Source organism: Lagenorhynchus albirostris, chromosome 10 (assembly GCF_949774975.1).
Source record: "Lagenorhynchus albirostris chromosome 10, mLagAlb1.1, whole genome shotgun sequence".
NCBI lineage: Eukaryota > Metazoa > Chordata > Mammalia > Artiodactyla > Delphinidae > Lagenorhynchus > Lagenorhynchus albirostris.
The window spans coordinates 63,879,356-63,903,689 of record NC_083104.1 but is presented as its reverse complement, the minus strand read 5'-3'; the positions used below and the strand labels follow the sequence as shown (position 1 = coordinate 63,903,689).

General features: G+C 59.6%; 1 protein-coding gene across 5 annotated transcripts in view; it reads right to left on the bottom strand.

Moving 5' to 3' along the window:
* ITPR3 (inositol 1,4,5-trisphosphate receptor type 3) overlaps positions 1-24,334 on the bottom strand; it is a 70,153-nt gene that overhangs the window by 5,913 nt on the left and 39,906 nt on the right. For 3 of the 5 annotated variants that reach the window (XM_060162603.1, XM_060162605.1, XM_060162606.1), the window contains 36 exons: positions 23,764-23,905; positions 22,895-23,094; positions 20,830-20,959; positions 20,249-20,306; positions 18,644-18,809; positions 17,497-17,661; positions 17,346-17,420; positions 16,834-16,959; positions 15,921-16,043; positions 15,638-15,838; positions 14,312-14,563; positions 13,935-14,060; positions 13,699-13,824; positions 11,796-11,916; positions 11,056-11,246; positions 10,371-10,519; positions 10,110-10,218; positions 9,890-10,001; positions 9,612-9,781; positions 8,258-8,432; positions 7,921-8,105; positions 7,491-7,691; positions 7,235-7,345; positions 6,646-6,741; positions 6,422-6,523; positions 6,246-6,332; positions 5,571-5,681; positions 5,287-5,479; positions 4,919-5,044; positions 4,356-4,528; positions 3,510-3,674; positions 2,648-2,840; positions 2,079-2,183; positions 1,864-1,991; positions 923-1,088; positions 117-277 (listed from right to left, as the gene is read on the bottom strand). In XM_060162603.1, coding sequence (XP_060018586.1) covers positions 117-277; positions 923-1,088; positions 1,864-1,991; positions 2,079-2,183; positions 2,648-2,840; positions 3,510-3,674; positions 4,356-4,528; positions 4,919-5,044; positions 5,287-5,479; positions 5,571-5,681; positions 6,246-6,332; positions 6,422-6,523; positions 6,646-6,741; positions 7,235-7,345; positions 7,491-7,691; positions 7,921-8,105; positions 8,258-8,432; positions 9,612-9,781; positions 9,890-10,001; positions 10,110-10,218; positions 10,371-10,519; positions 11,056-11,246; positions 11,796-11,916; positions 13,699-13,824; positions 13,935-14,060; positions 14,312-14,563; positions 15,638-15,838; positions 15,921-16,043; positions 16,834-16,959; positions 17,346-17,420; positions 17,497-17,661; positions 18,644-18,809; positions 20,249-20,306; positions 20,830-20,959; positions 22,895-23,094; positions 23,764-23,905 — 5,220 coding nt within the window. Of the gene's footprint in view, positions 1-116; positions 278-922; positions 1,089-1,863; positions 1,992-2,078; positions 2,184-2,647; positions 2,841-3,509; positions 3,675-4,355; positions 4,529-4,918; positions 5,045-5,286; positions 5,480-5,570; positions 5,682-6,245; positions 6,333-6,421; positions 6,524-6,645; positions 6,742-7,234; positions 7,346-7,490; positions 7,692-7,920; positions 8,106-8,257; positions 8,433-9,611; positions 9,782-9,889; positions 10,002-10,109; positions 10,219-10,370; positions 10,520-11,055; positions 11,247-11,795; positions 11,917-13,698; positions 13,825-13,934; positions 14,061-14,311; positions 14,564-15,637; positions 15,839-15,920; positions 16,044-16,833; positions 16,960-17,345; positions 17,421-17,496; positions 17,662-18,643; positions 18,810-20,248; positions 20,307-20,829; positions 20,960-22,894; positions 23,095-23,763; positions 23,906-24,334 lie in introns of those variants that run through there. The other 2 variants (XM_060162604.1, XR_009542920.1) reach the window with 2 other exon arrangements.

Below are 24,334 nucleotides of genomic sequence, written 5' to 3'. Positions count from 1 at the left end.
CAGCAGCTGGCGGGGCTCCTGAGTAGCCGAGGTCGGCCCCAGCTGTTCCTTGTCCCCTGCTGCCTGTTAACAAGTGTCCACAGCTGTCCTGACCACCCCCCTCCCCGGGCCCACACCTTGATCATCTGGGCCACGTAGCTCTCGGGCCCTGTGTAGTCCGTCTTATTCTTCACACGGACCAGCACGATGAAGTACAGGTAGTTCCACATGTTGTGCTCGAACTTGATGTGCTCCTCAAATGACACCGTCTTGTTGTCAAACTTGTCCCTCTCCAGACCTGCGGAGGCAGGAGGTGGGGGTGAGGGTACACCCCCTCCCCCGCCTCCAGGAGACCCGGTGGGCAGGCACGGCCTCCCGATGCAGTGGGGACGTTGTTCTTGGGCTGAAAGTTCGATGAATGCAGGCGACAGCCCCCTCTGGGCTCTTTAGGTCACTTCTATTCAGAGCAGCAGCCACACAGCCATGGAGCCCCCGCCCTGCCGCAGCACAGAGGGGACCATGGGAGCAGACGCCAGGATCCCGGGGGCCGGGGAGCCGGAAGAGCTTGGATGAGGGTCCTGTCCTACAGGGGCCCACCTGCTTCTTTGCCTGTGGTAGCTGTGAGGGGACCTGCACTTCATACCTAGGGGGTGGGGAGAAAGGCCCTGGACTGAGACCAGAGGTTTGAGGTCACTGACCAGGCTCGTTTCCTCATCTGAGACCCAGAGAGTTTAAAGGGAGGATTTCTGAGGCCCTTTCCCACTCCCTTCTATGACTCCAAGTTCGGGTAGGGTCCCGTTCTCCCCAGTTCTGGGATGAGCGAACAGCCACCAAGCCGTTGGCCCCAGGGCAGGGCTCCCCGGCGGCCACAGGAATCTGGGAAGGGCCAGACTGAGGCCGACAACGACGGCCACGGCCTCCTCAGGCAAGAGCCCAGCCTCACCACAGATGAAGCACGTGGTCTTGAGAATTTCTTCCTTCTTCTGCTTCTCACTGCGCAAGTCGGCAAAGGTGTCGATGATCACCCCAAAGATGAGGTTCAGCACGATGATGATGACAATGAAGAAGAACAGAAGGTCATAGACCACGCGGGCCGGGAAGAGAGACTCCTATGGGGGAAGGCAGGGAGGCTGGGGTCAGCAGCCCCCATCGGAAGGGAATAAGGGCATCTGGCTCCCAGGGCCCTGAAGACGGCAGAGAGGACCCAGCCTCACCACACAGAATGAGAATCACAATCAGAGGCCCTGAGTGTGGATGAGGACTCAGCGGCCGGGATGAGGCCCTCGAGGAGTCTGGCGTGGGGAGCCAGGCCTGCGGGCATGGCCCGCCCCTGACTGCTGGTTAGGGGAAGAGCAGCTCTGAACTCCTCTGCCTGCCCTCAGGACACCTGGTCTCACTCGTTCTAGAAACCCTCTGGCCAAGGAGAAGCTTCTCACCCTTGTGCCACTAGGGACAGACTGACATTCTGAGAACGTGGGGCTGCCCGAGCCAAACCCTGAGGCCTCCTTATGGAGCCAGCCCGGCTTCCCCACCCTGCCTACCCTGGCTGCGGGCCAGGGCTCTGCTTCTCAGATGAAGCCGCTGTGGCCGGGGACCCGCCCGCTGCCTGACTCACGGCTTCCCTAGCCGGGGAAAGCCGGGTGCCAAGGTCTTTCCTCAGAGCGTCTACAGTGAGCTGGTGGGGATGCCTGGGTAGACAGGGGCCTGGATAGCTCAGCTACACCGTAACCGCACGGGACTGGGCGGGACAGCGGGGAGAAGGGGACGCAAAGGTGCAGGGACTCGCAACCCCGAAGATGGAGGGAGGCCAAGCTGCTCTGCTGGCCATGACCTGAGGGCGGGGCCGGGCCCCTGTGGACTGGGGAGGGGGCAGGGGGCGCTCACGTCTTTGGAGGGCTTGCGGAGAATGTCGCCCACACCGCCACCATTGCGCAGCCCGTGGTTCATGACGGTGACGATGCACATGAGCAGGGTGTCACAGGCCCGCTCCGTGCTGTCCAGCTCCTCATCCTCTGCAAGCAGGGCGTGTGCTCAGCCCCGGGCCAGGCCACCTGCCTCTGCCCCCACCGCACCTGACTCCCAGGACGCACTGCCCTCACCTGCCAGGACCTCGGGTACCACGACCCCTGAGACACAGTCCATGTTGTCCCCACTGCAAGTGTCCACAAATGTGGCAGCTCCATGTGGCATCCCCAGGGGGCTGGCTGGAGGGGACAGGATCAAGATCAGGAGGTGCAAGGACTGTCCTCATCATCTCCCCAGTTCTGGGCCCAACATCACATCCTCCAGGAAGCCTGCCCTGATCCTACCAGTTCCCCACTGCCTGGCTACAGTGAAGGGTCTCATGTACCTGCCCCTGCCGGGCTGTGCTCCAAGGGCCAGGAGGGGGGTCTGCACCCCTAGCCCTGGCGCACCGGCAGCTCCCACAAGTACCGAGTTTAACATGAACCACAGGATCTTCAAACAAGAGCAACCCAAGGCGCTCCCACTCCCTCAGTCTGTCCAGGGAAGAGGGAGGCAGTGAGCTAGACCCCCACCCAGAACCCAAGAGGAGAAACTGAGGCAGGGGGCCTGGTGGGATAAGCGCTTCCAGGCCCTGGTCCCAACTCCAGCCACTTGTGCAGGCCCCTCATCCCCACACGCCCGCCCAGGAGAGGCGCCCCCAGACCTCTGGAGTGGTTGCTGGGCAGCCGGTCGACCTCGAGAATGAAGTCATCCTTGAGGAAGAGGAAGCCAACAATGGAGAAGAGGTAGACCAGGATGAGGGCCAGCAGGGCGGTCAGCAGGATGGAGCGGCCGTTGCGGGTCACACTCTTGATGACATTGAACAGCGTCTCTTCGCGGTAGATGAGGTCAAAGAGCTGCAGGGCAGAGATGGGGCCGCCGCTGGACCCACGGGCTGCCTGCCTACCAGTGGTTCCCCCCGCCTCCCCCAGCGGCGTCTGCTCTTGGGCAGGCGGAACCAGGCTGGCGGGCCTGTTGGGGCCGTCGTCTCTGAGGAACCTGGAGTTCCAAGGCCCAGGAAATGGAGAGGTCCAGGAGAAGGCTAGAGGGTGGAATGGCCAGCGCATACCACATGCAGCAGGAGAAGGATGGCCAACACTTACGGTGTGCTTGCTATGTGCCAGGACACACTCTACACAACTGTTGTGTGTTAGCTCACTTCACCCTCACAATTATTCTAAGGGCAGGTGCCGTTAATTATCCCCATTTTACAGATGAGGAAACTGAGGCACGGGCAGTTAAGAAACCTGCCCAAAGTTACACAGCTAGGAGGGGCCACACTGGGATGTAAACCCAGATGGTCTGGCTCAAGAGTCCAGGCTTGGACCCCCACTGTACAGGGGAGATGGGGCCATGAGTAGATATCAGGGCCTTGAAGGCCAGGCTGGGGTCTAGCAGAGGAGGACACTGGAAATCCACTCCTCCCAGCCCAGCAGCAAGAGGCCTGGGGATGGGGAACTGTTAGCAACTGGCAGGAAGCCCCAACTGCCTGCCCCTGCCCCTGCCCAGCCCCACCCACGCCTCACCAGGATGCTGTAGAAGAGCTCATGGGCAAAGAGGCCCAGGACACTCGTCAGGATGTAGCCCACGTGGTACAGGAACTCCATGTCCATGACCATGGCCTTATAGCCCCGGATGAAGGTGCCACGGTTGCCCACGAAGCTCACCACGAACACGATCTTGTTGGTCAGCTGTGGGCAAGTGCAGGGCATGGGGGTCAGTGCCCTACCACCCACCCTGAATCTCTACCCCTGTTGCCAGGCCCAGCCGGTGCCTAGAGCAGAGGCGAAGGCTGGGTCTTCAGGGGAGTGGATCTGAGCTGGTCCTGCTCAGCCTGGCAAGCACAGCCTTAATGAAAATGCTTCCTGAAATGCATCTGGGCTTCTGGGACTAGAATAGAGGAGAAGCCCCTTGGGTCCCCAGCTCCAGGAAGAAAGTGAGATGCAGATAAACGAGAATGGGTCAGAGAAGACCGTCCTTAGCCTTTACGGTGACTAGGCAAGTTAGGAAAAGGCACCCCCCACGTGCTCGAGACACTTTATTCCTACCTGTCAGGAAACTGTCATAACACATAAATCTTTGATGTCCTCAATATGCCTTCAGGCAGTGCACAACTAACACTGGGAACCCAGCAGCCCTGAAGCTGGTGCTCCAAAGCGGCTCCTGGCTGGCTGGCTCTGAGTGCCTGCTGCCCCGAGTTGTCCAGGGGGAAGAGGAGACAGAGTGGTCCCAGCCTCGGGTCTATAATGAGCTTGGGATCCCAACACAGGGACCAGGGGGAAGGGGCAGAGCAGCAGGCCAGCTTCGGGTCCAGCTGCGTGACAAGCCCAGGAGGGGTTGGGGGTGGGCGGTGGGGGCCCTCTGGCACTCACGTTGAGAGCACCCAGGATGTTGAGCGTGGGCCCAATGCCCAGGTAGTAGATGGAGCGCAGGATGAGCGCCACGATGAGGGGGCGGATGCTATAGCGCTTGGTGAACAGGGCCGCGATGGAGAAGCAGATGAGGATCCAGAACAGCAGCGAGATGAGGGGGGAGCCCAGCACACCTGGGGGCAGGGAGCAGGGACAGGGCGGCTTGCTCAAGCCCACCCACCCAGCAGACCCCCAGAAGCCACCCCTTTCTGGGAGCCTTCCCTGTAAGTTCCTGCTCACCCGGCTGTAGGGCCCCGCCCATCACACCTGCATCTGGAGGCCTAAGGTAGGAGGCCCTCTCCATCTGCTGCTACCGTAACTGGTCTCTGCCTTGTATGTGTGTGTGCTGTCTCCAGAGGTCAAGGACCCTATCCATCCCCGCGATGAGGTGCAGAACCCAGAGGCCGGTGAAGGGGCTGCTTCTCCCCACTCTGCGTCCAGTCCCCTCAGAGCCTGGCCAGCTCACATCAGAGGAGGGAGCATGGAAGGCTCAGGGCCGCCACCTGCCAGCCCTGTGTCCTCACCTGTGGATGCACCCTCCACGTAGGGGTAGAAGAAGGCGATGATGATGTTGATAAAAACCGCCAGGTTGAAGGAGATGCTGCCCCACAGGGTCATGCGGCGGGAGAACCAGTAGATGAGTGGCATGCCTGGGGGAGGAGGTGGCGGGGCCAGGGTAAGGGGGGCCCCTGATTAACACCATCTGCCCACCCCATACCAGGCCGCAGAGCCTGCACAAGCTCCAGGCCCCACTTCAGGAGGAAAACGTGATCGGAGCCCTCCTTGGGGCAGGGGTGGGACCCCCGCCAGTAGGCGAGGGAGGCAACAGGGGCATCAGTGAGCGGCTCCAGCGCCCCACCCCCGCCCTCCTGCCGGCCCGCAGGGTCCTCACTGCGGAGCTTGCGCTGCCACTCCATCTCGTTGTGCAGGAAGGAGGACTGGTCGAAGAAGTCGCTCACTTTGCTACCCTGCTCATCCTGCTCGGTGGTGGTGAAGAGCCGGTGCTTGGTCTCCTCCGTCAGGAACTGGCAGATGCCAGGCACTGGGAACACGATCTGCTCCATGCTGCGGTCCTGCCGCACGATCTGGACGCACACGGGCACCTGGTCACATCTGACCTGTGGCCCCCAAGGGCCCAGCCCTCACTCACGGCCCCCAGCTGTTCTCAGGTCCCACCTCTATCTGAGACGTGTGGTTCTCATAGTAGGCCAGGGGGTCCTCCTCTTCCTCCTGTGCCGGTGCTGAGGACTTGAGCATCTGTGACAGCTGCTTGTTGTTGAGGCTGAGCTGGGGGCGGGGGGGAGGGGATGCCGAGGTCAGGCCCACCCCCACCTCCATGCCGGGGCCCAGCTCTGAACTACACCCCACTGAGTGACCCCCAGCTAGACCAGACCCAGCCCCAAAGTGGGAGACAATCCTATAGGACAGTCAGCACCCTCCACAGTCCTGCCCAGGTGCACCGCTAGGTCCTGCTCCAGGCTGCCAGACGCCCCAGACCCACACCCCAGCCTTGCTCCCACTCCTCTGTCCCAGTGACATCCCTGGCCACCAGGCCAGCTCCCACCGGTCCTCAGCCCCGCCCCCCAATTCTGAGCTGGCTCTTTACTCAGGTTCAAGCCAAGGCCTTGGGCCACAGGTCTGCCCTAAGTTCCTGGCCCTGCCCCCAGCCTCATCCCAGACTCCAGCCAGGATCTGAGGTCTCAGCTCTGCCCTCAGCCCCGCCCCCGAGTCATAGCCACGCCCTCCAACTCCTAGCCGCACCCCCAGTACTATCCCATCCAATCTCCCACCCAGCCCCGCCCCTAGATCTAAGCCCCGCCCCACACCCAGCCCTATCCTCTGGGCCCCCACCATGGAAGAGATGCCCTCGGCCTCCTCCTCTTGGATGCGCTTCACGGGCTTCAGCAGGTGTTGCAGCTGCTTGTTGTGCCTGGAGAGCTGAGTGAGATGGCAGCGCAGAGTCACTGGGTCGTGGTTGCTGGTGGGAGCGTGGCCGCTAGGGCGGGGCCGTGGGGTGGGGCCGGTACCTGCAGCGCCAGGATGTAGATGTTGTGGCCCACTTCACGAGGGCTCACGTCCGAGTTCTCACGCTCCTCCTCCTGCAGGTAGGCCTTCTTGATGACGTCCACCTGCCGGGGCAGGGGCTGCTGAATGCCCTCTTCCTGGGGCGTAGGGCGGGCTGGGCTCTGATCCCCAGCCCCGCACACCCCACCTGGTCCGCCTCCCCACCTGACCGCCAGCCCAGCCTCACCAGCTCCTGGGGCCGCAGGCTGATGAGGATGCGCTCGGCGTTTTCACTGTCATGCCGGCTCTCCATCAGAGCCAGGAGCAGCTTGGAGGCGTTGTCCTGGGGGAGAGGAGGGAGGGACAGGCCACAGTCTGAGGGCCCCCGCCACCCCCTCCACTGACTACTCCGTAACAGCCTCTCTTGGCCCGTAAGTCCCATGGCCTTCTTATTCCCCACTTACCCCCAGGGCTTTCTGTGAGAAGGATGCTGCGTATCTAGTCCACCCACAGGCCACCTTCCCCCACCCTGTGCACCCCCCAGACAGCAGACACGGACACAGGAGGCCCTCGGATAAACCCAGAACATGTCTGCTTCTAGAGCAAGTGTACATCCAACATGTTTGCTCACACATGCACTTGTGTGTACAAACATGCACACATCACACAACTGCACGTCACCCATGCTTGCACACGTGATGCCCACACTGCACACACACACACACACACACACACACACACACGCAATGCTAACATCACACACACCAGCATGTACACTCAACACACGCATCACATGCACACCCACGCATGCTCACGTGGGCTGCCAAGGGCCCCACCTTGAGTTGCAGCACCAGGTCCATACGGTACTTGCACAGGGGACTGATGTCATTGAGAATCAGCGCAGTGATGATGTCTATGCCATTGGACTCATGCGTCACGATGCAGGTCTGGCGGGAGGCAGGGGTGGCGGGTGACACGGGGCCTGGGCCCCCTCAGAATCGTGGCAGCTCCAGGGGCCTCGGTCTGTCCCCTGCCCGGCCTGCTCCATCCTCCCCCATGTCCACGCTGCCAGGCACCACTCCGACGGCTCACCTGGTTCTCGTGGCAGGGGCCCTGGCAATACTCGGTGAGGGTCTCCAGGGTCTGGATGACGAGGCCCACGTTGTCCTCGTTGATGTAGAGCCCCAGCAGCCCCAGACCGCCGGTGGTGCTGCCGCACATGATGTCCAAGAACTGCAGAGTCTCGCACACCAGGTTGTAGTTGGTCTTGTTGTTCTGGCAGCGCAGGAAGTTCTGAAGAGCACAGGAGGGGGGGGCGTGGCATCGCTGCAGCAGGGAGGGAGGGGCCCGCCTGGGGACCGTGATGCTGCAGGCTGCAGGGGTGGGGGCCTTGCCGGCCTCAGAGCAGTGGTGCCCAGGCCAGATGCGGGGCACAGAGTATGGGCGGGGTCGGGAGGCGGGGCAGGTGTCGGGAGGCGGGGCCGGGAACAGGGAGGCGGGGTCAGATGCGGCAGGGCCTCACCTGCAGGTCCCGGTTGTGGTTCTCACACAGCAGCTGCAGAAAGCGCAGGATGGGCTGCATGATGAGCACGGACGTGCCCATCTCGTTGCTCTGCACGCGCTCGCCCACCTCATGCCCCTGGCGCAGGCTGGGGCCCAGCGAATAGCGGGATGAGGAGCTGGGCATCCAGAAGGAGGCCACGCGGCCTGCAGGGTGAGGCCTGGTTAGGCTGGGGCTGCGGGGAGCCGCCAGACCCTCACCCTCACCCTCTGTTCCCACCCTCAGTCCCCAGCCTTGTGCCCACGTCCTCATCCCTGGGGCCCGTGACTCCACTCACCCTGCACCCTCTGAGCCTGACCTTTGGCGGTGGGGTCTGCTGGCTCCCGGTCCTCGCGCGGCTGGCTGCCCAGGTCGCTCATGTTGACGGCCACCGTGGACTTGGTCTCCTGCTGGGCCCGCTTCATGCGGTCGTGCAGCACCTTGAAGAAGCGCTCTGACTTCTTGTCGCTCGTCATCAGGTTGTAGAAGGATTTCTGCGGGTGGACAGTGAGACGGGGGGCAGCCTCAGCACCAGGCCTGGCTCTAAGCAGCCCTCGGCGAGACCCGGGGGGCTCAGTCCTGTGCTGCAGGGACAAGGTGGCGGAGACAGAGACGCCCCTGTGCCCTGTGCCTAAGGCTGGGGTGGGGGGCAGTCAGGACCAGCAGAGGTGGAGGAGGAAGGGCCAGTGATGCTGGAGGCCTGCACTAGCTTCCTACCCACCTGCATCTGCCCTTGACCTTCCGTCAGTTCCCCACACAGCAGCTAGAGGGGTCTCTCTGAAGTCTAAGTCACGTCCCTCCTCTGCTCAAAACCCTGGATCTTCCCCAGGGGCAGGCCTGGGCCCACAGTGCCCACGAGGCCACGTGATGGCCTGCCACCTCCCTGACCCCAGCTCCTCCCATTCACCCCTCCTCCACCCCCTCCAGCCACATCAGCCACTTCCCCTTCATGGCCTTCTGCTGACGGCTCTGCCCCGTGCGCCCTGCCCCACTTCACGTGCTCACTTCCGGGTCCTCATTCAAACGGTCCCCTCTCAGGGGTCTTCCCCATCACTCTTTCTGAGATACCCCCTGCCTGAATTATCACCATCCAGCATGCTCTCCGTATTACGCAGGGATTGCAGTTAGGGACTGCTGTCCCCACTAGGATACGAGTACCAAGAGAACATGGGTTTTGTCTCTTTCCTTCACTGCTGAATCCTTAGCGCCTAGAACACTGCCAGACACACAGAAGGCACTTACTAAATGCAGACTTATGGGAAGGATGAATGAGTGAGTAAATAAATGAAGGGAGATAAAATAATCAGAGAGGGCTTTTGGAGATAGTCGGCCTTTACTTGGACACCAAAGGCTGAGGATGTGGAAGAGGAGGGAAGGAGACCTGAGCAGAGGCTGAGAGGCAAGAATGGTGGACTAATAGGGGGCGGGATGGTGGGCGACAGGTCCAGGCCCGGCTGGAGCAGGGCGGGGGTGTGGGATAGAAAAGGGCCACGTGACACGGGGGCAGATATGGGAGGCAGAGCCTCCCGTGCGTAGCCGGACTCGCACTGGACGCCAGCACCCAGCCCTGCAGCCCCACCCCCATGGCCTGGGGACTGGTACACTGTCCCCCTCCTGAGCAGAGGGCATCACCCAAGGAGGTGAGCCCCCCGCAGCCCGGCCCCCCTCCACACCTGGATCTCGGTGTTGCCACCGTCCAGCAGGCGGATGGCCAGGCCAATGCTCTCCTGGAAGATCTTCTCGTTCTTGGTGCTGGTGATGAGGTCACACACCAGCTTGGTGGCCCCCTCCTTGTCCAGCCGGCACTGGGTGGCTGCGATCGCTGACCAGTCTTGGTCCAGGCCTGGAATGGGCAAACTCGCTTAAGGGGGGAGCAGGTGGAGGGAAGGGAAGGAAGGGCCCAGAGCGAATGGGCCTCCCGGAGGCATAGCAGGGGAGACGCGGGACTGACCGGTGCCCATGGGGTCTGGAAGGTCCCCCCGCGAGCTGGACTTCCGGTTCTGGAGGTAGTTTTGCAGCAGCATTTTGCGCAGCTGGTTGCCCTGCAGGGAAGGGAGCAAGGCCTACGGTGGCCCATTTCACCCTCTACCCCCCAGCCCAGCGGCCCTGGTCCTGAGGCCCTGGACCTCGTGGCCAAGCCCGCCCGGCATCCAGCCGACCTGGGCACTCACCCGGTCCCCATACTTGGTCTTCTTAAGCAGCATTTGCTGCAGCGTCCTCAGCACCTTGACACACAGCTTCTCCTCCGACTCCATGAGGTCCTTGGTGTGCTGGATCAGCCTGGCCGGCGGGGAAGGAGGGCACACTTGGGGCGGACCCATCCCCCCTCCAGCTGCTGTTCCTGACCACGGCCCTCTGACCCCATGGGCTTTCCCCGTCCTGGGCCGCTGTGCCCCTGCCACCCCCATGCCCCGGCCCCGCATCCCACTCACTTGGACAGGAAGCCTCCACTCTCACAGCGCTGGTGGGCCTCACTGCCCTCCAGGAAGAGCAACTCGGGCCAGTGCAGGACGTCCACCAGCACGGACAGCTCGGCCTGCACTAGGGGCTTCAGCCGCTCCTCCAAGGCCGTGATGATGTCCTGGGGTGGGTGGCGTGGGGAGGGCAGGGTCACCGCTGGGCGAGATGCAGGCCACCCAGGCCCAAGGGATGACCAGGGCGTGACTGCCGTTCCCCCAACGCCAAAGCGCCCCACGGACTGGCCTGTGCCTGTCTGAGGGGCCCTGGGCCCACGGAGCCACCCAGGACAGAGCATGATGTCTGTCTGCTCAGAGGCCCTGGGCATACTCTGGCTTTCCTCCCATCCCCTTCTCTAGCTCTGTGTGACCTTGGGCAAACCCTTTGCCCCCTCTGGGCCTCGATTTTCTGCCACATGGGGATAGTAACTCACCACACCCCCTCTAGAGGCCAGTGAGACAGTGGACAGAGTGTGTTCTCTAAACACAAAGGTGCTGTTGGGAGCGAAGGGTGTACCGGCCCCCTTCACGAGCACCAGCCCTGGAATGGTGCCCCTCAGTCCCCTGCCCCTAGCAGCCCCCAGGAGTGGACGAGCTGACCAGCCCCTTCCCAGGGAGCGTGGGCAGCACAGGGAGGGACACTCCCCAGCCCCACGCCCACCTGCAGCTTCTCGATGATGTTCTTGTAGTCCCACTGGTTGGGGGTGGGTGTGACGCGGGGGAAGGCCCGCGGGGCCGTCTTGTAGGTGGAGACGTTCCGCTGGGCGGTAACTGCACAGCTGGCGCCACTGCTGAGCAGCGAGCTGATGTGGGCATCCAGGTCCATGGGCAGCGAGATAGCCCGGCCCTTGGCTGAGGGGAGAGGGGACGGGGCGCTGGTGGGGGGTGAGGGCTCAGCCAGAGGGGCCAGGCTCAGGGTCTGCTGCACTGGGGGACAGGGCCTGGGGTGCAGGGGCCCCCACTTGAACTGAGGTGGCCTCTTCCCTTTTTAGGGTAAAAAGAGGGAATTTTTGCCTCTTCGTTTCCAGCCTGGCTCCACTCTGACCCCTCACCCCTCCACTCTCCCGCCTCCCCTCTCCCCTTCCCTAACTCTCCCTAACAATCTACAGCCTCCCTCCTGCCTGAGACCATCTGTAAGCCCAAGAAACTCTGCTCGGGGGATGTCACCCAGCACTCTCCTCCAGGGAACTGCCTCAGAGGAGAAAACAGCCTTTCTCAATTGCCAAGACGCCAGTTAGACACCAAGAAGGACTTACTGAGCACCACCTAGGAGCAGCTGATGGGCGAGCTTCCGGATAAGGTGTTTACTTTGAGGGCGGGCATCCCGAGGGAGGAGAGAGAAGGGGAGGGGAGGAGAGAGAAGGGGAGGGGAGGGGCTGGCCAGTGCCCCAGCACACTCACCCACCATGGCGAGGGTCCGGATGCAGGCCTCCACGGAACCCTTGTGCTGCTGCTGCAGCCACGGACACTCAAGCAGCCGTGTGGTGGACTGCAGCAGCTGCACCACGATCGTCTGGTGTGTCTGCAAGAGGCAACGTGCCTGCTGTCGCAGCCCGGCCCACACTCCACCCTGGGCAGCCCCAGGCTGGTGACCAGAGCCTACTGAGTCTGGGCGTGGGCGGAGGGATAAGGCCTCCAATAGCTACCATGGGCTTTTGTGCCAGTTGGAAAAAGGCACCTCCTTTCCTCTCAGCAGTGCACAACCTGCGCAACTATACGTGGCAGCCCTGTGAGAACTCCCCAAGGTCCAGGCCTGGGGCTTATAACCCTATTGCTGACCCTTTTCTTCCTTTAAAAAAATTTCAGATAAATTAATATTGTGGAAAGGGGATATATTTACATGGTTCAAAAACCAAAAGGTTATAAGAAAGAATACTTCAAGAAGTCTTGGGGACCTCCCTGGTGGCGCAGTGGTTGAGAGTCCGCCTGCCGATGCAGGGGACACGGGTTCGTGCCCCGGTCCGGGAAGATCCCACATGCCGTCCGGAGCCTGTGCTCCGCAACGGGAGAGGCCACAACAGTGAGAGGCCCACGTACCGCAAAAAAAATAATTAATAATAAAGAAGTCTTGGGACTTCCCTGGTGGTCCAGTGGAAAGAATCTGCCTTACAAGGCAGGGGACGCAGGTTCGATCCCTGGTCAGGGAACTAAGATCCCATGTGCTTCAGGGCAACTAAGCCCTCGCGCCACAACTACTGAGCTCATGTACCTCAACTAGAAAGACTGCGTGCCACAAACTACAGGGCCCACGTGCTCTGGAACCTGCGCGCCACAACTAGAGAAGGGAAAACCTGCACTCCACAACTAGAGAGAAGCCCGCGCGCCACCACGAAAAATCCTACACGCCTCAAAGAAGATCCCAAGGGCCGCAACTAAGACCCAACACAGCCAATAAATAAATAATAAAATCTTAAAAAAAAAAGAAGTCTTGACCCTGTCACCCCCATTCTCCCATGCTCTACCCTGTGGCTAATGAGAGGTGGGGAAAGCTGATACACATCACCAGAGTCCCAAAGGGGTCCCAGGGCCCAAACACATATGTGTCAAAACAAGCCCATCCTGGCTGGGAGGGCGGGACCCAGTGTTTTTTCGCTCAGAAGCACTATCCCCGCTCCACCCTCAGTCCCTCTACCTATAGGCAGCCCTTTGATTGGTTTCTTGTGTGTCCTTCCAGTGTTTCTTTATGAATTAGGTGGTGTAGCAGGGTCCTTCCTCAAGGGAACCTGGGTCTCTTCCTTTCAAGGGGCTCTGGGCTGTGACCTGGCTCAAGTCTGGGAATTTGGGGATTGAGGGGCTGTGACTCTCAGGGATTCAAGTCCAACACCCGTTCACAGCCTAGAGCTCTTCTGCCTCTATGGATAAGAAAGGCTTTAAGAAGACTGTCTACCTCTTTCAGTTCTAGGGACACCACGACCAGCTAGCCAACACTGATGATTCTGCGCGTCAGATTCTCCTGCTTCGGCTCTGCCATCCACTGCAGTAATCGCCACACGTTGTCTTCGGTGCATAAGGGCTGCCAGGTGTCCCCGGCTACCCTGGGACCCATCGTACCAAGTGAATTTAGGAATTCCTGTTCTATGGTAATTTCCCCTGTAACTCCCAACCCACGGAAACTGTGAGATAATAAACGTTTGTGGTTTTAAACTGCTATATTTGGGGATAATTTGCTACACAGCATTGATAACTAATACACGTTTATATTCTTCTGCTGTATCTTTATAAGCTACAAGCAAATATGAATATATATATTCTGACTCCCGCCCCACCCCTGCCCACACAGAAGCCGCCAGCAGCTGGAGCTCACCTGCAGGGAGGTGCTGTTCTCAGAGAACGGGGAGCTGAAGAAGGCGTTGATGGTGTCCAGCACGACGGTCAGCACATACTTCTCCAGGGTGGGGTCAGACAGGCGCTTCTCACGCTTACTGCAGACCTGGGGTAGGAGAGGCTGATGCCTGGGGGCCCCTCCACTCCCACCCCCTGGAAGACCGCTGGCCCCCCGCCATGGTCTGTCTGCCAGCCCACACCCCGACAGGCACGGACCCGAGCCATGTCCAGGGTGAAGTTCTCAAAGAGTGTCCAGATGTGGTTGCTGGTATAGATCTCCTTCATCTCCACCTCCGTGTCCACGTAGCAGTGGTTCACAAAGTTCACGTAGGCCATTTTCACCTGGGCAGGCGGGGCCGGGAGGTCAGGGCACGAGCCGGGTCTTCCTCTCTGTGCTTCCCTGATTCTTCCCGACCCTCCCCTTGCTCCTCTGCCCGAGTTCCCACCACCTCCCCACCTCCCGAGCCCTGTCTACTTCCCCCACTTTCCCTCCCTCCCTCCCCCTGCCCCACCCAGCAGGGCTGAGGGGCTGGCTCCCCACCCCCGCACCCTCCCCCAGCCCCCCGGGATCCCCATGTGCACACAGGCCCCACCTCGGTGATGCAGTCCTCGTGTGTCACCACAGACACTACATCCTCCAGGGGCAGCAGGGACGTGCACTTGATCTCGGTGTAGACGTTCTTGCCCTCGGCGCAGGCGGCCAGCAGGTCCACCAGGGAAATGTGGTACATGAGGGGGCTGTGGTCCTCCACGCCGTCCCGGGCAGTCTTCATCATGTCTAGCAGGTGGGCCAGCGAGGCCTTGTCGTTGTAGAACACGACCACGTCGTCACCTGCGTTGGTCAGCTGTGGGTGGGAAGGGGGCACATCAGACCCCCTCAGTCCAGCAGGCTTGGGGCCCCAGCCCTCTCCTGTGCTTCCCAGGGAGAGACTGGGACTCTGGGACTCTGATTCCAGCCCTCACCCGACACTTAGGAAAACCCTCTCGTGCTTGAGTTTCTGGGGTTCCCTGACCCTTGGGACATCCCTGCCCGCTGCCCGATGTCTCAGGCCCTCTGCTGTTAGCTAGGACACCGAACCCCAGACTCAGGAAGTCCCCCCTCCTCTAAGGAAAGAAATCCCACTTGGGCTTGTCTCAGAGGCGCCTCCTCCAGGAAGTCCTTTGTAATCCCCCCCTCTCCCGGCTCACCCTCTCTCTCCCCTGTGCTCCCATAGCTGTAATTTAAACCCTCGAGGAGCATACACTGCATCCCTCTGGTGTCGGCGATTAGGTTAGTCACGGTAATTTAATAATAGCAATTAATAATTGACACCGCACAGCACTTCCAGACACGACGTCTCATTGATAAGTCCCTCATCTCACTTGAGTGTTTGCTCCTTTCTCTCCCTGCTCCTCCCCACTCTGAGGTGCTCCAGAGCAGAGAGCATGTCTGTTCCAGATTTAGATTCAGCCCTTCACCCCTTGTTTGCTGAGTACCTACTATGTGCCAGACCCTGGGGCCCAGCAATGAGCACAAAAGCCGTGATCCCTGTGCCCCCGGCACACTGCCCTCGGAGCTTTCATTTGACTGATTTTCCCCAAGGATACTTGGTCCTTGGTACATAGCAGGTGCCTCATGATTTGTAAATAAACGACAACAAATGATAAACGACAATAAATGATAAATGAAGGAATGAGTTCTCTCAGGCCCGTTATCTGAGTTCTACAAGGCGCCTAATTTCTCCTGGGCCTTGCTTGAGTCCTGTTAGGCCGCAGCCCAAGTTCTGCTAGACCAGCCTCTGTGTCCTCAATTCTCCCCCAAGTCCCCTCCACAGCCCAGCACCCCAAGGCCTCTCTATGACCCACTGTCTGACTCCTCCAAGTCTGGGTCCTGCCTGCCCGCTGCCCGAGTTCCCCGAGCACCCCTCGGCCGCCCTCACCTCGGTCATGATCATGTCCTGGCACTTCTTGACGTACTTGCCCTCGGCCTTGATGACGGTGTGCAGGAAGTCCAGGTACTGCACGTGGCGCCCGTGGGTGGCCAGCAGGTGCACGAAGTGCTGCAACACGGGCTCGCCGATCTCAGAGCACAGCTGATAGTTGTTCAGGAAGATGTGCTGCATGGTCTCCGCCTCCAGCAGCTGCAGGGGGGCAGGACGTCCGTCAGAGAGGGGGATCCCGCAGCCCAGCCCTGCCCCGGAGCCCCGGGCCCCGCGCCCTCACCCCTGGCGTGAGGAAGAGGTGCAGGTGCTTGTGCAGCAGGGCCTGGTTGCCGGTGTTCCCAGCGCAGAACTTCTGCAGGAACTGGTGTGTGTAGCGCAGGATCTCCATCATCTTGGCATCGCCCTGGACGCAGACAGGAGGGGAGAGGGTGCTGGGACCACCACAGGGTGAAGGCCGGGCCGGGTCTGGGGCCAGAGCGCAGACGGGTGTGGGGGTGGGTCAGGGCTCAGGATTGGGACCCCAAGGTGGCCAGGTTCAAGGTGGGTCAGGATATGGAAACGTGTGAGGGACTGAGGGTCAGAGGCTGAGATGAGGCCAGAGTCGGGGAGCAAGGCTAATGGGTCGGGATCAGGTGAACACTGCGGGGGTGTCAGGGTCAAGAGTGGGGTGAAGCTGGAGAAATATCAAGATCAAGATCAGTCAAGGGGAGGGGTCCGTGGTGGAGATGAGGCCATGTCTGCAGTTACGGGCCAGGGTGGGCTTGGGGACAGTCAGGGTAAGAGGTCAGGGTGAGGCTGGGGTACAGAATCCAAGTCATGGGCCAAGGAGACTGGAGTCAGATTAGGGTTAACATAGGTCAGGGTAAGGAAGTTGAGGGTCAAAGGTTAAAATGATGCTGAGAGTATGAGGATTAGACCAGAGAGGGAAACAGAAGCTGGGGTCAGAGTCAAGAATCAGGGTGAGACTGGAGTCAATTCAAGGTCAAAGTGGATCAGGATGAGGGGTGGAAGGTCAAAGGTCAAGATGACACTAAGATTGGATTCAGGGGTCAAGGTATGTGGGGCAGGCCAAGGTAAAAGGTCAGGGTGAGGCCGGGTTAGGTCAGCATCAGGGGTTAGTGTGTGGTTTGGGTTGGGTCAGGGTTCAGGGTGAAGCTGCCCCGGGGAGTCAGAGGTCAGAAGTCGGGTGTCACCTTGTCATAGGGGATCTGCAGCAGGTCCAGCATGACCTTGTGGGCATCCATGTTCTTGAGCAGCCGCTGCTGTTTCTTCCTCATCTGCTCCCCGACGCCACACATCTTGTTCAGCCGCTCCAGGATCTGGGGGAGGGGAGGGTGAGCCCAGGGCCCCTTCCCACTTCCTCAAGCTTCCCCTCTGCCCGACCCACCCCTCAGCCGACCACAGCCAAGCCCCAGCTCACACCGGGGACAGGAAGAGGGAAGGAGGCCACGGCCGCTGAATCAGATCCCTGCAGCAAGGCAGGAAAGAACTAAAAGCCCAATTCCACCCATCAAAGCTAACACAACAACATGACTGTAAGATGGAATTTCATTAAGTTCCTTCGGCTTTAAAATAATTCCATCTGGACCTTGGCAGAGTTGTTTTCAACACTCAAGGAAAGCTGGAGGATATCTTCCAAGGCGGCGGGGAGCGGAGGTGGAAGAGGCCGGCCCACAGACCCACGCCCAAGGACCCGGCCACTCACGCCCTTGACGATCTGGTAGTTCTCGCTGCTCTTCTCCCCAGGCGGGTGCAGAAAGCCCTCCTCGTCCGCGGGCCGCTGGGGGCACAGGGAGCGGGGTCAGCCAGGCCCAGCCCTCGCGGGGGCCCTGCCCCCACTCCCGCACCCCGCACACCTCCTTCTTGTCTTTGGCGGCGCCTGCCTCCACCTCCTCGCCCTTGCCGCTGCCCTTCTTATCCACCCACAGCTCCGACTTCTCCACCATGGTCCGCAGCCGGTCCAGCTCCGACTTGATCACCTTATAGTTCTCCACGTCCTGGGCTGAGATCAGCAGCTGCACCTGAAGGTCAAGGACAGGCGTGCCTGGTGAGAGAGCACCCCCAGGTCCACTGCCTCATAGAGACTCCCGGCGCTGCACTATCCCGGCCTCTCTGCTCCCGGCATCTCCACTCTACAACTGCTCCTCTCCACCGAGCCAGATCCTACTCGGAATTTATGACTCTGTTCTAAGTCCACTGCTTCCAGGAAGCCTTCCCTGATGGCCACAGGCTTCCCTGCACCCCCGGTCATGAGCTGCGTCATCAGCTGGCTTCAGTTATTCACTGACTCGTGGCACGTGCTGCTGTGGCCTGTCAGTTGTTCACGCAAAACCTGAACAGGGCGGGGCAAGGCATACTGACATCACTGAATGCTGGGAACTGAACCCTGACTCCTATCCCACCTTACCCGCTCTGGGTCAGTGGGTAAGGGAAGAAAGCTAAAGCCCCCTGGGCCTCAATTTCTCCCACCTGTAAAACAGGAATGAGAGTAGAAACCACGCTGTCGGGGCTGCTTGGAGAATTACATGAATGCAAGCCCAGTGCTCAGTGCCTGGTACACGGCGCTCGCTCATTAAATACCACTCCCCTCTCACAGGGAGTGGTCGAGACCACACGACATCACAGTGACAAAGCCAGTCCCCTTGGTGAAGGCTGAGTGCGCACTAGGCATGATTCAAAGCACTTATTAGCAAAGGTGCACGTGATAGAGTGTGCCATCTGTAAAGTGCTGTCCACCTCATAAGACATGACAGGCCTGGAGCCAGGCTAAGAGGAGGCTGAGGTGGCCAAGACGTAGCTCCCCCTTTAAGGGGCTCGGCAAGGCCAAACACCCCAGGGAGGCATCTCGAGCTGCCCCGGGGCTGTGAGCTGCTCCGTCCTGGCATCCCCGCCTAGCGTCCAGTCTGCAGCCCACCTGCTCGGTGCCTGCTGGCTCCCGAGAAGCCCCCTCGGGCCTTCCTCCCGCTCCCCGAGGGCCGGGCGCTCTGGCAGGGGAGCCAGCACCTGCTCGAAGGTGTGCATGGCCTCCTGGCGCTGGCTGAAGTGCTTGAAGAGCAGCTGCAGGGCCCCCGAGACCAGGGGCGCGTAGTCGTGCATGGTGAGGTGGATGAGCACGCGCAGGAACATGCGGCCACCCTCGTCGTCCACCTCCAGCATGCTGCTCGTCCTCCTGGGGGGGCGGGGCGGGGAGGAGGGTGATGGGGGGCACGGCCGGCGCCTTCCTGGGGCCCAGGGGACAAGCAGGCTCCCTGCCACCCATTAGGTAGCCGTGGTGCCCCATGTCACGCTGGCTAAAAATATTGATGTTTCCTCCTCACTTTGCAAACAGCTGTCACCCTGAGCACCCCAGGGATCCCTGTGTCCCCTGAGGTCCCACACAACAGCTGAGGCAGGGACTCTTCACAGGGGACCCACAGACACCCCCAAGGGATTCATGGCTAGAGGCTGGGGCTGTGAACAGAGGTGGGGGGAAACATCCATCTTTCTTTTCACCAACCTCTCACCAAAACGTAGCATTTCCTTCAGTGAGAAAAAATTAGCGGTACCTGTGACTTTGTCACCAATAAAAAAATCACAGATGTTTTCCCATCACCTAAGAGTTGCTATAGAAATTTGCAAAATATCATTTACAGTCATCAAGACTTCAAAGTAATGGTACTAATTACACCCCAGGCACGGATTGTTATTTAATGTGCTAATAGAGAGGCACACATATATAACTGTCACTTCAAATTTGTTTTCTCCAGTATTTTGATAACTGCATCTCAATGCCATTGGTTTCCTTTGTAATTTTGTGTGCACTATTTTATGAATTTAAAAACGCCATTCTGGGAATTCCCTGGTAGTCCAGTGGTTAGGACTCAGCGCTTTCACTGCCGTGGGCCCGGATTCAATCCCTGGTTGGAAAATTAGGATCCCGCACGGCACAGTCAAAAATAAAAAAAAAATTTAAAAAAGGGCTTCCCTGGTGGCGCAGTGGTTGAGAGTCCGCCTGCCAATGCAGGGGACACGGGTTCGTGCCCCAGTCTGGGAAGATCCCACATGCCGCGGAGCGGCTGGGCCCATGAGCCATGGCCGCTGAACCTGCGCGTCCGGAGCCTGTGCTCCGCAACGGGAGAGGCCACAACAGTGAGAGGCCCGCATACGGCAAAAAAAATAAATAAATAAAAAATAAAAACGCCATTCTGAGAAGGGAGCCAAAGCCTTCACCAGACGCCAAAGGCATGGCACAGAAATAGTTAAGAGCCCCCAGCTCCTGGGGTGACCCTCCCCACCCTGCTCCAGCCCTCTGAAGAGCAGGCTGCCCTCCCTGCTGTGGGACACAGGGACATCCCTCCAGCCACCTGGCCCAAGTCCTGACACACAAAGGCACAACTGCCCTGAGGGGAGGCAGGGGGATGACCAGGATGACAGTGGGGCCCAAGTGGTCCCGATATCACTGGGCCTGGGCAGGCAAGGGAGGGTCAGAGTGCAAAGCCGGGGCACCCCCACCCCAGAGCCTGGTAAGGGTCTGCAGGAGGATTAACCGAGGGGGGAGGGGTCTCAAGCCTGTGTCCGCATCACCCACCCAACCCCATCCACAACCCCCAGCCTCAACCCTGGCCTCACCCCACTCCAAACATGGCCTCCGCCTGCTCCCCGATGCGGTCCAGGTTCATGTTGGCGGCTGTGGGGAACAAGAGGGCGCAGATGAAGGCAAGTGGCTGGTCCATGTCCAGGAAAGATGGGGAGCACTGGGGAGAGGGGGCAGGGAGACGCCCAAACCACCCCCTTCCCCACACTGGCTGGTTGGCAGCCCCTCTGCCTGACTCTTCTGGCGGCAGAGGTGGAACCAACCATGGCAGGGACCAGATCAGCCACCCTGCCCTGCCGGGGCGAGCAGAGCTCTGGGCTGGGGGTGCTGGTCCGGCTCAGCCTGTGACCAACTGTGGCCTTGGGCAAGTCCCTGCCCCGCTGTGGGCCTCAGTTTCCCCATTTAGGAAATGGAGGGGATGACCCCTGCCCCGTGCCCTCATTGGGGCAATTAAATGAGACAATGGAGAGGAAAGGCCCTTGCAGACTGGGAAATGGGGGCAAGGCTGGGGAGCTGGCCTGAAGTGACCCCAGGCCGCAGCCCACGGCTGTGTACCCCTGGGCGAGTCACACAGCCTCGGCATGAAGTCAGGGTGAAGGGAAGGGTGGGGGCTCACTGGCGGAGTCGAAGGCTGGGGCTGTGCCATCAGCCCCGTTGTCCTGCATGGGAAACACCTCCACAAACTCCTTCTTGAAGACGGACAGCAGGTATGAGATGCGGTAATCCAGGCGGACATTGAGGATGAACTGGAGAAGGAGGAGAGGATGGGGTGAGGACCGGTCTGAGGTCAGGAGGCCAATCTCGCTCCAGGAAGAGTGAGGGGCCACCCTGAACGAGTTCCAGCACTCCGGAGGCTCAGCATTGATGTTCAGGACCCTATGGGACAACACAACCAACAACATCAAGACTCCCCTACCCAGGGAAGGCATGCTGGTGCAGCCACCGTGGAAAACAGTATGGAGGTTCCTCAAAAAACTAAAAATGGAGCTGCAGTATGACCCAGCAATCCCACTCCTGGCATATTATCTGGACAAAAATATAATTCAAAAAGATACCTGTACCCCTATGTTCATAGCAGTACTATTCACAACAGCCAAGACATGGAAACAACCTAAATGGCCATTGACAGAGGAATGGATAATGAAGATGTGGTACATATACACGATGGAATATAAGTCAGCCATTAAAAAGAACGAAATAATGTCATTTGCAGCAACATGGATGGACCTGGAGATTATCATACTAAGTGAAGTAAGTCAAACAGAGAAAGACAAATACCATACAATATTACTTATATGTGGAATCTAATGTACAACACAAATGAACCTACCTACGAAACAGAAGCACACTCAAAGACACGGAGAACAGACTTGTGGTTGCCAAGGGAAACAGGGGTGTGCGGGAGGGAAGGATTGGGAGTTTTGGATGAGCAGACATAAACTATTACATACAGGATGGATAAAGAACAAGGTCCTACTGTTTAGCACGGGGAACTATATTCAGTACCCTGTGAAAAACCATAATAGAAAAGAATATTTAAAAAGCATGTGGATATATGTATAACTGAATCACTTGCTATACAGCAGAAATCTAACACAATGTTGTAAATCAACTATACTTCAATAAAAATAAATAAATAAATAAGGACTCCTCTTCCCAGGGAGGTCCAGGGCGCCCTCTCCCCAGCTCCTGCCTCAGTGATGGTGAATGGGACCTCCTCTCAGAATGAGGCAGAGACCGCCCCCCGTCACAGCCCACTCAGTCCCTCTTTCCCAGGCTGGACGCTAACAGGGATGGGAAGGCAGCTCCCCAGGTCCAAAGGCCGACTCTTGTCCTCCTATCCTTCTCTGTCAAACAGACCCTGGGGTTCCTGGAAGTAGGAGGGAACCAAGCACTATGGGGGAGCAGGAGAGGTGGGGTGGGGGGTGAGGACACAGGGTTTGCAGACACCCCTGACTGACCTCTATCCTCTGTCATCATGGGGCACAGAGCCTCTGGCCACACCCAGGACTCAGATCTGGAAGCCCCCAGCCCCCAGAATGAGTTAGAAGTCCCCTCTTCTGACTCCCCTAAACAGACCCTGCCCAGACTGGGTCCCCAGGGACATCACTGCATTACCCTTCCCATCCTCTGGTGGAAGCACAGCAAAAGCAAAGGGTCCTTATCCCTTCTCAGGACCCTATAAAGCCCCTTCCCCAAGTGCTGCTGAGGAGTCTCAGACCCAGAAGACACCCAGAAGAAGGATGACTGTGTCCACCCCACCAGGAAACAAGCTCTCAAATCTCTAGCTCTGCTTCAAACCTGTGTGACTGCAGAAGAGTCCCCTCCCCACTTCCCTTCCCTCATCTGGACAATGAGGGGACAGCGCGCACCAGAACCACTAGGAGGGCTTGTTACCGCACAGACAACAGGCCCCACCTCCAGTGTCTCTGATCCGTAAGTCCCAGGTGGGGCCCAAGAACCTGCATTTCTAAGTTCCCAGGTGAGGCTGATGCTCCTGGTCGGAGGACCACACTCTGAGACCCACTGGGCTACCCACTGGGCTAGACGGCTCATCGTGGAGCCTCCCAGCACTAGATACTATGATCTGAGGGGGGTTCACCTCACCAACCTCCTCATACCTGCCCCCCGTTCTCCTGCCCTGTTCCTAACACCTCCCGCCACGCTCCTGGCCCAGCCACCTGCAAGATTTCCAGGATCTTCAGTTTGGTCTCCATCACCACAATGTTCTCATTCTCCTCAAACTTGCTTCTGTCCAGTGGCTCAGGGGCACCGGCGCCGGCAGGCAGGCTGGGGGCGCCAAAGACAGACTGCTTGCGGTTCAGCACCATGGTGGACATCATGTGCCCCACTCCCTGGATGGACCGCCGCACGTTCTTGCCTGCAGAGCGGCGAGCAGGAGGGGGTCACAGAGGACACACGGCAGGAGCACCTGGTCTGACTCTGTCTCTCTCAGCTGCAGGGCAAAGCCACCCTAAGGAAGGGGCAGGGCTTCCTCCACCCCAGGAAGACTTCCTGGGGGAGGTGAGCTTTCAGCCAAAGCTGGGAAAAGAAGGGAGGGCCAGGGCAAAGGTGAACTGTGTGGGGAGATCAGTGAGAATTCTCATGTGGGAAATCACGAGAGCTGTTACAGAGCACGGGGGACTCAGGGGACACTGTGTGGAGAGCACTAAAGGCCAGGGGTCAGCCTCCGTGCACTTTTTGTTTGAATGATTTTTTGCCACCAGTGGGTGTCCCTGACGGCTGGGCTGTTTCCTCTTGGTAGCAGGGTGTGTCCCCCCATCTGACTGGGAGCTCCCCTGCAGGGTGTCATTATCTCCCTCAAGACCAGGCTATGTAGGAAGGCAACTCGCCCAGACCCCAGGGTCTCCACAGTGCCTAGGCAGGGGGCCTCTCTGGTCCAGCCAAGGCTGGAGGAGACTGGGGCTTAAGACACTCACTGGCAGAAGAGCCAGGAGGCAGGAGGCACAGGAGGGTCGATGGGAAAGGTAAAAGGAGACTGAGAAACACTAGGGTGGGTAGCGGATGGCCCGGCGGAGCAAAGCCTCACCGCCTGGGTCCTCATAGACTTGCAGCATGGCTGGGGGGCCCTGCACGCAGTCGATGATGCCCAGCAGAGTGCGTGTGAGCCGCAGCAGCTCGCTGAAGCTGTAGAAGCCGAAGTAGATGAGGTTGTGCGCCAGGCTGACCACCTGCGGAGAGGGGTGGGGCCGAGGTGAGTGTGGGTGGGGCCAAAGTGTGGTGGGTGGGGCCTCATGAAGGGCGTGGTCTTGTGGGTGAGGCCAGCCCAGGGAGTATAATGAGGGACAGATTCCTCGGGAAAGGCTCTAGGATGTCAAGGCTGCATGGACACGGAACCAAAGAGTCCCAGACAAGGGTAGCCTGACCCCAGAGGGTTACCGAGGAAGAGAGGCCTGCAGAGGAGGCCACTGTGGGGAGGACAGGGCAGAAATGCAAGAAGTGGCGGGTGGCTCCTGCCAGGGGCCCGTGACCCAGCCCTGGGCTGATGTGGTGAGTGGACGAGGGGGAGGCAGCCCCCTCCGGGGCGTCAGGAGAGAAGCCTCCCTCCCAGCGATCTATGAGGTCTCCCTGCAGTGGCGGGGGCACTGAGGGAAGTGAGG